The sequence below is a fragment of the Vombatus ursinus genome, unplaced genomic scaffold, assembly GCF_900497805.2.
Source record: "Vombatus ursinus unplaced genomic scaffold, bare-nosed wombat genome assembly UNPS02009835.1, whole genome shotgun sequence".
NCBI classification, from domain to species: domain Eukaryota; kingdom Metazoa; phylum Chordata; class Mammalia; order Diprotodontia; family Vombatidae; genus Vombatus; species Vombatus ursinus.
In genome coordinates, this window is record NW_020949613.1 from 1,830,504 (window position 1) to 1,843,700 (window position 13,197).

At 38.1% G+C, this 13,197-nt stretch overlaps 1 protein-coding gene across 1 annotated transcript in view; it reads left to right on the plus strand.

Moving 5' to 3' along the window:
* The window catches only part of LOC114036390, a 62,996-nt gene extending 50,673 nt beyond the window's left edge, over positions 1–12,323 (plus strand). The window contains exon 6 of the mRNA XM_027852892.1: positions 11,741–12,323. Within this exon, the coding sequence (XP_027708693.1) occupies positions 11,741–11,893 (153 nt within the window). The 3' untranslated portion in view covers positions 11,894–12,323. The remainder of the gene's footprint in view (positions 1–11,740) is intronic.
* Positions 12,324–13,197: the final 874 nt, after the last annotated feature.

Sequence of the window (13,197 nt, forward strand, 5' to 3'; positions counted from 1 at the left end):
AGAGAGAGAGAGAGAGAGAGAGAGAGAGAGAGAGAGAGAGAGAGAGATGGACAGACAGAGACAGAGAGACAGACAGAGCCAGAGAGACAGATAGAGACAGAGTGACAGAAAGAGAGAAGAAGGGAGAAAGACATGTGCACAGAGAAGGGAGGGAGAGACAGAGACAGAGACAGAGAGACAGAGATAGAGACAGACAGAGACAGAGAGACAGACAGAGCCAGAAAGCCAGATAGAGAGAGAGAGAAGGGGAGAGACAATCAGAGAGAGAAGGAAAGAGAGAGAGAGAGAGAGAGAGAGAGAGAGAGAGAGAGAGAGAGAGAGGTCCCCTTAGGTGCCTTCAGATTGTTTGTATGCACATTTCCTCTTGTCAGGCATTAGGTTTTCCTCCAACATCTCATAAACTGAATTTATTGTATTAGTATTTAAATGAGTGATTTCACCAGAGTGCCTTGGCACAGTGCTCCTTTGGTTTGTCTGCATTGTAAATTCAGAGGACATTCCATTCCAGCTGGTGCTGATTGTAGCAAATTCCACATTTTTTCTTTCTTTCTCATTTCTCGCTTGACCCTTTATTGATTCCTCTCTCCACCATTTCTTTGCTGCTGTTAGGTGGCACCATGGATAGAATGATGGACTTGGAGTCAGGAAGAAATGAGTTTGAATCCTGTCTCAGACATTTACTAACTTTGTAAACTCTGGGCAAGTCATTTAACTTCTGTCTGCCTCAGTTCTCTCATCTGTAAAATGAAGATGATAATAAAATGGCAACTACTTCCCAAGGTTCTTGTGGGGATCAAATGAGGTAATGTTTATAAAGTGCTTTTGCAAACCTTAAAGTTCGAGGTAAGCATGAGCTCTTATAGCCATTATTATTCATAGTTTCAGTTCTCTGTTCTTTCCATTTGTCTATCCATTCATTTTCTGCCTGCCTTTAGTCCCTGTATCCTTTGGAAGAGCTTTTAAAATAATTTTCTTTATTCACTCATGGCTCTCTAATAGTTTTTGCCAGATCCCTTACCCTCACTCTACTCCCCCCTTCTCCTCCCCAGCCTAGTACTTCAGGTAGGGGTCTTTGTTCTATTTAATTCTACACCACATTTCAACTGCCCTTTTTTCCCCCCACTTAGTTCATGCATTAGTGTTCATTTTATCTTCCTCACAGGGTAGTGAATTAAAAAAAAAATGTATCTGTTCCTTGAAATACAGGCTAATAGTCCTTCTAAACAACATGGAGATAATCAGGACAATGTGTAGAAGGGTTTCAACTTGTTCTCATATACTTATTTCCATCCTGAGTGTCACTGCTTAGGATTTTGAAGGCCCATTGAGAATGTTCTCATTTTGAGATAAAGCTTCAATTAGTTCTCAGTCTTTTTCACAAGATGTCTTATCTCGACGTTCTGAGTCTTTATTAAGAAACTGCAAAGGAGCCCCAATTCTTTTCCATACTGGAGATGTTCTTTAGGAGATATTTTATCAGGTGTTTATGGATCTCTCTGTGGAAGCTAAGTATTGAAAATATGTACAGGATGTCATATGTGAGCAAAAAGCAATAACCTTTAAAAATGTCTAATGGAAAGAAACAATCATTTATTATGTGCCTACTATGTGCCAGATACTTTAACAAACATTGTCTTATTTGATCCTCATAACCACCTGGGTGGTAGGTGCTATTATTTATCACCATTTTACAGTTGAGGAAACTGAGGCAGATAGGTTAAGTGACCTGCTTAGTATCGCACAGCTAGTTAAGAGTCTGAATTCAACTCTTCCTACCTCTAGGTAGGAAGGCCAGCACTCTACCCACTGGACCACTTTGTAGTTGTTCAGTCATTTCAGTTCTGTCCAACTCTTCATGACCCCATTTGGGGTTTTCTTGGCAAAGATACTGGAGTGGTTTGCTATGTCCTTCTTCAGCTCATTTTACAGATGTGCCACTTAGCTGCTCTTTATTGATGTCTCAAGCTTTCCACCTACCTCTCCTTAATAGAATCCTCCCTTGCCTTGCAATAGGCATAGTCAGGTAAAACAAATTTACACTTTGATCATCTCCGAATATGTATGCATTATTCTGTCCCATTTATGTACCACTTCTCTTAAGAAGTTAAATGATGGGAGGCAAAATAATAATATTCTCAGAAAATTGTGTCAACTCCTGGAAACTTTAGCATAAAAGTGGCAGAGTGGATAGGGCTTGGAGCCAGGAAGACCAAGGTCCAAACCTTCTATCTGATGATTACCTTTGGGCAAATCAGTTAATTGTGCTGAGCCTCTTATAATGTGGTAAGATTTCTCTACTAAATCACTGATGAGTTGAGATTTGTACTGGTTGAGTGAGTCCCCATACTGAAGAAATCATAGATGCTCCATAATCTGTGATTTGAGACTTAAAGAAAGAAATGAAAATAGTTCTTTGGAAATGGTTATCTTTTATTGGGTAACTCAAACCCTCTTCTTGAGTTTAAGTAGAGTCCAAATGCTTAAAAATCCATGATTGTACTTTTCTTTTTCTTTCTCTGGGTTGGTGAGATAACTTGTTTCATTAACCTTTAGTTTGACCAGTTCTGTTTGTCACATTTTTATTTCCCAAAGGAATATATTTTTTAATGACTTATTGTGTATGTGTACACATAGTAGCCAAACTTAGAGGCAATACTAATAAGGCAATAAAATTTTTGAGATTGTATCATGTGCAGGTAGGTGGTGAAGTGAATAGAGCACTGGGATTGGAATCAGGAAGACTCATCTTCACGAGTTCAAACCTGGCTTTAGACACTTACTAGCTGTATGACCCTGGGTAAATCACTTAACCCTGTTTGCCTCAATTTCCTCATCTGTAAAATGAGCTGGAGAAGGAAATGGCAATCCACTCTAGTATCTCTGCCAAGAAAACCCCAGTATAGGGTAGTAGAGAGTCAGACACAACTGAAATGACCAAACAATAACAACAACAAAATCATGTGTAAGATTCTGTGTATATAGTAGGGAAAAATGAGCCTTTTCTTTATTTGGAGGGGGGTACATTCATAGGATTATAGAATAACATTCAGAAGGGATCTTAGAGGTCATTTAGTTGGTTCAACTCTCATTTTACAGATATTGAAACTGAAGTCCAAGCCCAGAGTGATTAAGTTACCTAAGGTGATAAGGCAGTAAGAAGGAGATTCAAGATTTGAACTCAAGTCTTCTGACTCTAAATCCAGCCCTCTTTCCACTGTACCATTCTGCCCCTGTCTTTTGTTCCATAATTAGAAACAAAAGCGCTGAAAATACAGATACTTGGGAGAATAAACACTAGTTTGAATGCGTTTTCATCAAATTCTGTGTGATTATAGCTACCAGGGGTTACTGTTGACCAGTGCCTGACTCTATTTATACTAGGCACTGATGAGGTTGGTTAAATGTACATTTGCCATCTTCTATGCACACTGGGATAGTAAAAGTCAATCTGGAGTCATTGCCAAATTCTCTCTGGCCCTTAGAGATTGGCTGACTTTCTTGCCGTACTTAGTTGCTTCACTAGTGACAATGCTTATCTTATTAGTCTATAAAGGTTCCCCCCCTCCATGCTTGTAGTTAGCCAATCAGATCTTGGTCCTAGTTTCCATCCAACCAGGAGAACTCTTCCCTTCTATTTCTTTCTTAAATGTGTTTATTGATTACTCCAGTCTACATGCATAGTTGGAGGCAGCTAGTTGGCACAGTAGACAGAGCACTGGGCCTGAAATCAGGAAGACTCATCTTCATGAGTTCAAACCTGGCCTCAGACACTTACTAGCTGTGTGACCATGGGCAAATCACTGAACCCTGTTTGCCTCAGTTTTCTCATCTGTGACATGAACTGGAAAAGGAAATGGCAAACCACTCCAGTATCTTTGCCAAGAAACCCCAAATAGGGTCATGAAGAGTTGGACACAAATGAAAGGACTGAACAACAACACATGCATACTTAGATGAATATTTGACCAAAGTAATAAAAACCTCTCAAAATAGGATTATCAATGAGGATTAGTCAGTTTCTCATATCCCTGCTCATGTGGCCACATTGTTATCTTCCAGTGTCAGGTCACTTTGTTCTCCATACATCCCCAAGAATAGAAAAGGAATCTGGGGTGAGAGATACAGATGGGTTCAGAAGATATGGAACACATGGGGAAGCCATCTTTTTCTGTTCTTGTTCAGTGAACCAGTTACTTAGCCAAAAAGCATCATTGAAAGTTTACTCTGTGCTAAGCACTGGACATTGCTGTGCTCTAGACCTGTCCAACATTACTCCTACTTCCTAATCTGAAACTCCATTCGACTTCAGTGTATCCCCACAATGCCTCAAGTGGAAATAAGCATGCTTTCAGCTTCTCCAGTAGAGCTCCAGCTGGACAGTCATAAGTCTGACATTCACAGTGTAAGAGAATCTTTCTGTATTTGGTCAGCTAAATTATGTCCTTTACTCCATCATCTTCAAAAGCACACACTGTGCCCCAGTCCCATTTCTGAAGTCAGTGGGCACAGTCCTTCTTTAAATCTTGGCAGGTAAGCTTGCCACTGCTGGTCAGAGTCATCTGTTGCATGATTCAATCAAATCCTTCCCTGCTTTTATAATGTGAGTGATAGAAAAGAAGACCATATGGAGAGTCTGAAGGGGCAGGAAGGGGTTCCAAAGAGGGTGTTAAGGGAGCAGAAAAGGAAGGCTGGTGGGCATCATAGTGTAATGGAAAGAACATCAGATTTGAAATCAAAAGGCCTAAGTTAGAATCCTGACTAAGCCACTTATTACCTATGTGATCTTAGGCAAATAATTTTACTCTTTTGACTCTCAGTTTCTTCATTTGTAGAATAAAAGGGTGGGGTTTGAACTGAATGACTAAGGTCCCTTTAAGCTCCAAATCTGTGATCCATACCTGACAAACTTAAAAGACTTCCCATTTTACCGTGGTTAGCTTCCTTCATCTTCTTCTGTTTGCAAATGCAGATGAATTAAAAAGAAAACCTGCATACTTCAGCTGGCCAGGAGACATGAAATAATGTAGGGACCAGAAGCAGAGTAAAGCTTGATATCAATAACCTAAGCAAGCAGTTATGGCAGCAAGGGGTCAATAAATTTTTATAATAATTTCAATTTCATTTTTCAAAAAATAGAGAAAGTGACTGAGGAACAGCTATTCTAGAACTGATTATAAGCAACGAGGGAAACTAGTTGACAAAGAAACAATAGAAACTGTGTGGTCAAGTGACCAATAGTCCATCACAATTTTTCTTAATGATTATTTATTTGTCTTAAACATTCTTTTCTTTTAACATTTGAGTTACAAATTCTCTCTCACTCCCACCACTCACCTATCTACTGAGAAGGCAAGTAGAATGATATCAATTGTACATGTGAAATCCTGCAAAACATATTTCCATATTAGTCATATTGCAAAGAAAAAGGCAAAAAAAATAAAGAAAGCAAGAAAATTATATTTCAACTTGTACTCAGAATTCATCATTTCTCTCTCTGGAGATGAATACCATTTTTTCTTCATGAGTCCTTTGGAATTGTCTTGGATTGTTGTATTAATCAGAGTAGCCAAGTCTTTTACAGTTGATCATTACATCATTGCTGTTACTATGCACGATGGTCTTCTGGTTCTTTTCACTTCCTGTTGCATGACTTATAGAGGTTTTGCTATTTTTTTCATAATAGTACTCTATCACAATCTTATGTCACAGATTGTTCAACCATTTCACAATTAATGAGTGTTCTTTTGTTTTCTAATTCTTTGGCAACACAAAAAGAGCTGCTATAAATATTTTTGTACTTATAGGTCTTTTTCCTTTTTCTTTGATTTTTTTGGGGTACAGACCTACTAGTGTTATTGCTGTGTCAAAGATATGCACAGTTTTATAGCCCTTTGGGCAAATTGTTCTCCAGAATGGTTGGACCAGTTCACAACTCTGCCAACAGTTCATTAGTGTACCTGTTTTCCCTCATCCCCTCCAGCATTTGTCATTTCTGATGGGAGCCATTGGTCCTCTTTGAGAACAAAGGACAAACAACAATGTCATTTCTGATAGGTGGTACCTCAGAGTTGTTTTAATTTGCCTTTCTCTAATCAAAAGTGATTTAGAACCTTTTTGTATGACTACAGGTAGCTTTAATTTCATCTGAGAACTGCCTGTTCATATCCTTTGACCATTTATCAATTGGGAAATGACTTTTATTTTTAAAATTTGACTCAGTTTCTTACATATTTGAGAAATGAGGTCTTTATTTGAGAAACTGGCTGTAAATTTTTTTGATATAACTTCATTGTCTATGGGACCCTTTATTAAAAAGCAGTTTCTCTCATTATCACTTTTAATTAGGTCTATTTTTGCTTTTGCTTTATCTGAGATCATGATTGCTATCCCTGCCTTTTTTTAAAATTTCAGCTGAAGCATAATAGATTTTGCTTTAGAACTTTATTTTAACCCTATATGTGTCTCTCTGTTTCAGGTATATTTCTTGTAAACAACATATTGTTGGATTCTGGTTTCTAATCCATTTTTCTATTGGTTTATGTTTTATGAGTGAGTTCATCTCATTTACATTCATGGTTATAATTACTGAGTACTTCCCTCCATCTTATTTTCTTCTATTTATACTTCTCTCTCTCTTTTTTATCTTGTCCTTGCCAAAGTCAGTTTTGCTTCTGACTACTGCCTCCCTTAATCTGCCCTCCCTTTTATCATCTCTTCTCCCATATCTATTTTTCCCTTCCTGTACTGTTTCCCCAATGAGTAAGATAGGTTTCTATACTCAACTGAGTATGTATATATATTCTTCCCTCTTTGAACCAATTATGATGAAAATGAGTTTCAAGCATTGTCCCCCTTTTATGCCTTCACTATAAAACCTCTTTCTCATGTGCTTATTCGTATAGGAAAAATTTTCTTAATCTACCTCTCCCTTCCCCCTTCTCCCAGTGCATCCCTCTCTCCTACCCCTTCATTTTTTTTTGGAGATCATCCCAACATAATTGACTTATACCCATGCTCCCTTTCTATGTAGCCTGCTTCTAATTGCCCTAATAATGATAAAGTTCTTTTCTTTAACTTCATGGAGTCATTAGCTTCCATTTGCTGAGTTCTAATTTTTTTTTTGTGAGGCAATCAGGGTTAAGTGACTTGCCCAAGGTCACACAGCTAGTATGTGTCAAGTGTTGGGTCTGAGGCCAGATTTGAACTCAGGTCCTCCTGACTTCAGGGCTGGTGCTCTATCCACTGTGCCACCTAGCTGCCCCCTGAGTTCTAATTTTTAAAGAATTAATTTCTTCAATGATCTTTTGTACCTCCTTTTACATTTGGCAAATTCTGCTTTAATTTTTTTCAAGTTCTGCTTTTTAAGGAATTCGTTTCCTTCATAAATTTTTGTACCTCTTTTTACCATTAGGCAATTTTATTTTTTTAAGGTGTTATTTTCCTCAGTATTTTTGGTGCCTCTTTTTCCAAGCTGTTAATTCCTTTTAATAATTTTCTTACATCACTCTTATTTCTTTCTTCACTTTTATGACTTTCTTTAACTCTTCCAGGAATTCTTGTTGCACTTGGGTCCAATTAGCATTTTTCTTTGAGGCTTTGTTCTAGCTGTTTTCACATTATTATTTTCCGAGTTTATATCTTGATCTTCATCACTATAGCAGCTTTTTGTGGTCAAATTCTTTTTTTGCTGTTCTCTCATTTTTGTAGTCTATTTCTTGACTTTAAATTTTATCTTAAAGTTGAACTTTGCTCACCTGGGGATGAAAAGGCATTATCCCAAGCTTCAGACTTTTTTATGCTGCTTTTAGAGTTTGTTATGGGAGTCTATAAGTTTTTGGTGCCTCCCAAGTGGTGTTATCCTGGAAGGAGTGTGGTTACTGCACTCCTTGTCTGTGTTCTAATCCTTGCCCAGGAAGGGTCTTTGCTTCCTTGAAGCTGCCAGTGCTAATTCTCCTCTTGACCTTGGAACTGGGACCGGGACCCCTGCTCCCTTGTGACCAGAATACAATCACTCTCCTCCAGCCTGGAACTGTGACCCAGAATTGTTTATGGGCAATAGAATTGTCAGTCAGTACCAGTTGTACCCAGTGTGAGCAAAGAGTCCCCTGTAATCTTTTTCTGACCAGTTGTCCAACCCTTTTACCATCTCTGGACTGAGAGCTCCTGAAGCTGTTGTCACAGCTGCCTCCAAGGCCCACTCTTGTGCTGCAGCTGCTCTCACTCCATGCTGACACCTACCCCAGCATCATAGAGCTTTCCTGCCAACCTCCTAAGTTGTCTTATGCTAGAAAAGTCTCTCACTCTGGCCGATTGTTGGCTCTGCTATTCCAAAAATGGTTTTGAGGAGTTATTTTAAAGTTGTTTGGAGGGAAATGTTGGGAGGGTTAGGTTGAATTGTTGCTGTGCTCTGCCATCTTGGCTTCCCCTCCAAAGTTCTTGATAGAGGAAAGAAAAGCTAGGCATAGTCTAGCATGCACTTTAAATTTTGGGGAAATGGATTTCAGAGTGTTTAGGGTAAAGATAAGAAAAGATTCTACAGCCTAAAATTCTTTAGAGAGATAAGTAATCTCAAGAAAGATTGAAAGCTTCTCTCCATTCAAGAATGGGAGACACAAAGAGAGTTGATCTCAATTAGAAGAAAAAGGGGAACTGTTTAAAAAGACTCATGTGGTTCCAGAGGGAACTCAGTTAGATTATGAATCCTTGAGTTATAAAAAGACATGTACAGAAGATGGAAGAAAAGACAAGTGCCTGTGGATAAACAGAGAAGAAGAACAGGGCCCCATAAAAATAATGCCAGGAACAATCAAGCCCAGAATAAGCCGAAGGTGTCAATACATGCTCTGGATAGTGAAACCAGCTAGTTTAGCCATGTGTTGGGGCATGAGGGAGACCAGAGAAGGGAATAAGACTGCTGTCTGGGGTGGAGAGGATATTGATGATGGATGACAGAGAAGAGGCAAAATTACTTAAATCTTATTCTCTTCATATTTTCTCTTACAAGATTAATGACCTCTGGACTGGGAAGGCTGGACCAAAAGGTTATCAGGGAATTAAAACCCCCCATAAGTGAGGAGTTATTAAGAGAAAACCTAGCTGTCCTCAAGGATTTCAAATCACTAAAACCAAACTATACTCTAGAATACTGAAAGAACTAGCATATATCATTGCTGGACTGTCATCTGTGATTGTTAAAAGACTGTTAGGAATGGCTGAAGAGGTATAGGATTCTAAGAGGCCAGATGTCTTCATTTTCCAAAAAAGGAAGAAAGCAGAGGCTGCAACTTTTGCAGTGAGAATTTTCCTAGCAAAAATCTAGCAATGTTACTAAAAGAATATTTTGCAAGTATTTAGAAAAGCATAACAGTTGTCATTACCAATTCCCTCCCCAACAGAGCTAGCTCATTAGTTCCTGCAAGTTTTTAGGGGCTATGAAGGAAAGAACCAGTGGGGCTTCATTAAGAATAGGTGAACAGGGTATGCCACAATGACCTCATTTCCATTTGTGACAGAGAAGAAAAAATTTAGGGGGTGAGTGGGGCATGATCTATGTTTAAGTATTTGAAGGACTGTGTTGTAGAAGGATTAGGATTACCTGGCTTGTTCCCAAAGTGGTGGGAAAACCAAAAACGAAACTAGGAGCTATGGTCAAGTTGCAAGAGATAAATTCAGGCTTGACGAAAGGGGAAACTTCCTAACAATTTGAGCTATCCCAAAGTGGGATGACAGGCCTCCTGAGGTTACTGAGTGCTCAGAGGTCTTCAAGTTGAGCTTGGATCATCACTAGTCAGGTATATTTTATAGGGGATTCTTGTTCAGTTAATCTATCAACAAACATTTAAGCATTTACTAAGCACCTACTGTATGTTATGTGCTGTAATAAGCCCTTAAGATACAGATACAAAAAATGAAACAATCCCCATTCTTAAGGAACTTACATTCTAATGGTGGAGATATGTACATAAACACACACATATACTCACATATGCACACACATATATGTGAATGTTTGTATATATGTGTGTAATACTTACAAACCTATATCTATATACATATGTATATGTGTGTATATATATGTGCATACATGATAAATATGAAGAGAATAGCTATAAATATGTACAAAGCAGTTAAATACAAATTAGGAAAACCATCATGTGGAAAGTGGTGTTTGAGTTTTTTTTTTTAAGGAAAAGAAGGATTTTATGAGGCAGAAGTCAAGAGGGAATGCATTCCAGGTATGAGGAATGGCCAGTGCAAAAGTGTGGAGATGGGAGATGGTATGCTGTGTATAAGGAACAAAGGAAGGCCAGTTTGACTGTATTGGAGAGGACAAAAAGGGAAGTAATGTACAATGTGGCTGGAAAAGATAAGCTGGGGCTGGGCTGGTGAAGGGATTTAAAAGCCAAACAGAGATGTTTGTATTTTATCCTAGGAGGCAATAGGGAGCCACTACAGTGTTGTATGGGGGAATGACACGGTCAGATCTGCTGCTTAGGAAAATCACTTTAATAGCAATGTCAAGGATGGTCTGGAGTGGGGAGAGATGACACAGGAGGAGAGATGGTATAGGAGACCAATTAGACCAATTGTCTTGACTTGGTTTGGACCAGATGAAATTTTTTCCAACCTTGAGATTGTGATTTCTGACTGCCATTAGGAAAGACTTCACTGGTGTATAGGAAAGAATACTCTATTTGAGCTCATGGGATTATAGGATCATAATTTATATAGAGAGCTGCTAATTTCAAATCCTGCGTTATATTTTCCCTGTATGGTCTTGGGCAAGTCTCTTTACCTGTCTCTGGTCTTGAGTTTCCTCACCCATAAAAGGAAGCAGTTAGATTGAATGACTTCTAAGGTCTCATCCTGCTCAAATGACCTTTATGCATAAAATCTTGATGAATTAAATTATAAATGTAGTAAAGTCATGGTGACTACTTTCTGAATGAAACCTTGTGGTTTCTGGGGTTTTTTTCAGTTTTGAAATTACATCAACTTGGGCATTTGGGACAACAAATTTTTCATCTAAAGTAGGAGCTTTGGCAATATAGTAATCAGAGTAGCTAAACTCAGATGCTTGTTGGCAGGAATTTGAAAATCTGCCCTCTGGCTTCTTTTGCTTCTCATCAGTATTTCATAACATAAAATTAACAAGAATTTCACATAGATGAAATTTGCCTACTGAATGATGCGTGCAAATAACACATTCATCAATTAGCATTTGGGTACTTTGATTAAAACATTTTGCAAGTGATTTCACTTTAGTATCAGTTGAAGAGCATAGTTAGGAGGAAAAATTTGTTTTGGCACAGGGCATTCTTATGTCCTTCTTCCATTTAACAGACCAAACAAGTAATATCAATTTCAATGTGGCCCTTTTCCTATTCAGGTAATCTTTTTCTCCTGCAACCTTTAAGGTCATATGAAACATAAAGTAATAGGAATTGTCATAGAGAATTACAGTTCCAATTTTAAACAAGGCCAAACAATGACTTCATACTTTTATTGATGCTCTACCAGAGCTAATTGGACAACTTTTCCTTCCCCAGTCTGGGGTTTAAATCTTTTGTTTCGATCTCAGTGTTCATATTTCAGTCACACCTTTTAATTGCATTAGTTCTGTTATTCACATGCTTTATGTTTTCTCTTGTTATTCAAATAATTTTTTCTCTTTCTGTTTTCTTATTTAAAAAAATTACACATGTCTCTTTTGTCAACAACCTTTAATGTTCTCCCCTAGATACCTCGAATCATCCTAACTCACCCTTCCACTTCAGATGAGGACACTGACCTACTGTCTCAAGATCCAGATGACTTCAGGAGGGAAGACATCACTGTTGATGGTGTCCTGCTCCATTCAGACTGTCTGAATAATGCTTCTTATCCTCCCTAATAAAATGATCCCACTGAAGAGCTTGTTTTTTATAGTTAAACTTTGGCTAACACTGAACCACAATGCCTTATTCATAGGTTAGCAGGTTTGCAGGAATGTCGACTTTTAATTGGGACAAACAAAACTCATTGCTCTTTAATTCACCTCACCTTCAAAGTAAGAAAGATGATTCCTTTGGGATTCTGTGCCCTTGGAAATGTAATGATTTGAATCAAGGGACATCCATGATTACCTTAACATTTCTTGGGTGCACTTTTAAGTGCACTTTACAAGCATTCCATAGTTACTGCCAGTGAGAGAACATAAGGGTAGTTTTAATCTTTACATTTCACTGGGGGAAATGGTAAAAGCAATTGTATAGATTTTTACCTTATTCTATTATGCTCCCCAGATGCGGCCTATTCTTTGCTTCATTTATAAAATCTCTTAGTTCCCGAAGGTTGTTCATATTATGTTGCTTTCTATTTGAATAAAATATCATTTTCAGTCTAGTGAATGCCTTTTTTCTCCCCTCCTTATAGCTTTGGTGTGTTTTTATAAATATATGAGCCACTTGAATTTACAACTATTCCCACAACCCCTGTACTCCCCAGATCCTCACCAGGAGTGTCAGACAGACACTTCACACACACAGCTACTTTGTTTCTCACCAAAACTTGTGCCTCAATTCCCAATACACTCCTTTATCCACTAGCCACTGCTGCTTCTCTTCAAAGTATTTTTAGTTCTGAGTCTGAGAAACAGAATATAGAACTACTCTCAGAGGATCTACAACCTGAAAACTGGAAGATTTAATATTTCCTGTATGGAATAACCTTTTGAAGTGATGCTATAAAGTACCATAAAGGTTTATCCTTGATCATGTTATGATTTTTTTATTTTTGTCTATGTGAGTATTAAGATTATATGATATCTTGACAGAACAGTAATGATAACAATGAGTTCTCATGGGGATCAGGCTGGCTGACTGAGCAAAGGTTAACCACTAAGCCAGGGGTGGCAGTTTTGTGCTTAAGGTCTTTATTCTTTAATAGTAACTAAAAGCTAATATTTATATAGTGGTTACTATATTCCAGGCACTATGTAAGTGCTTTGCAATGATTATCTCATTTGATCCTCACAACTCTGGAAGGTAAGTGCTATCAGTATCCCCACTTTATAGATGAGCAAACTGAAGCAAACAGAGGTTTTTTTTTTTAACCTTTGCCCACAGTCACACAGCTAGTAAGTAACTGAATTCAGAGTTGAACTCCATTCTTCTTGACTCCCCAGGTCAAGTGTGCCACCTAGCTTGTGTCCTTTAA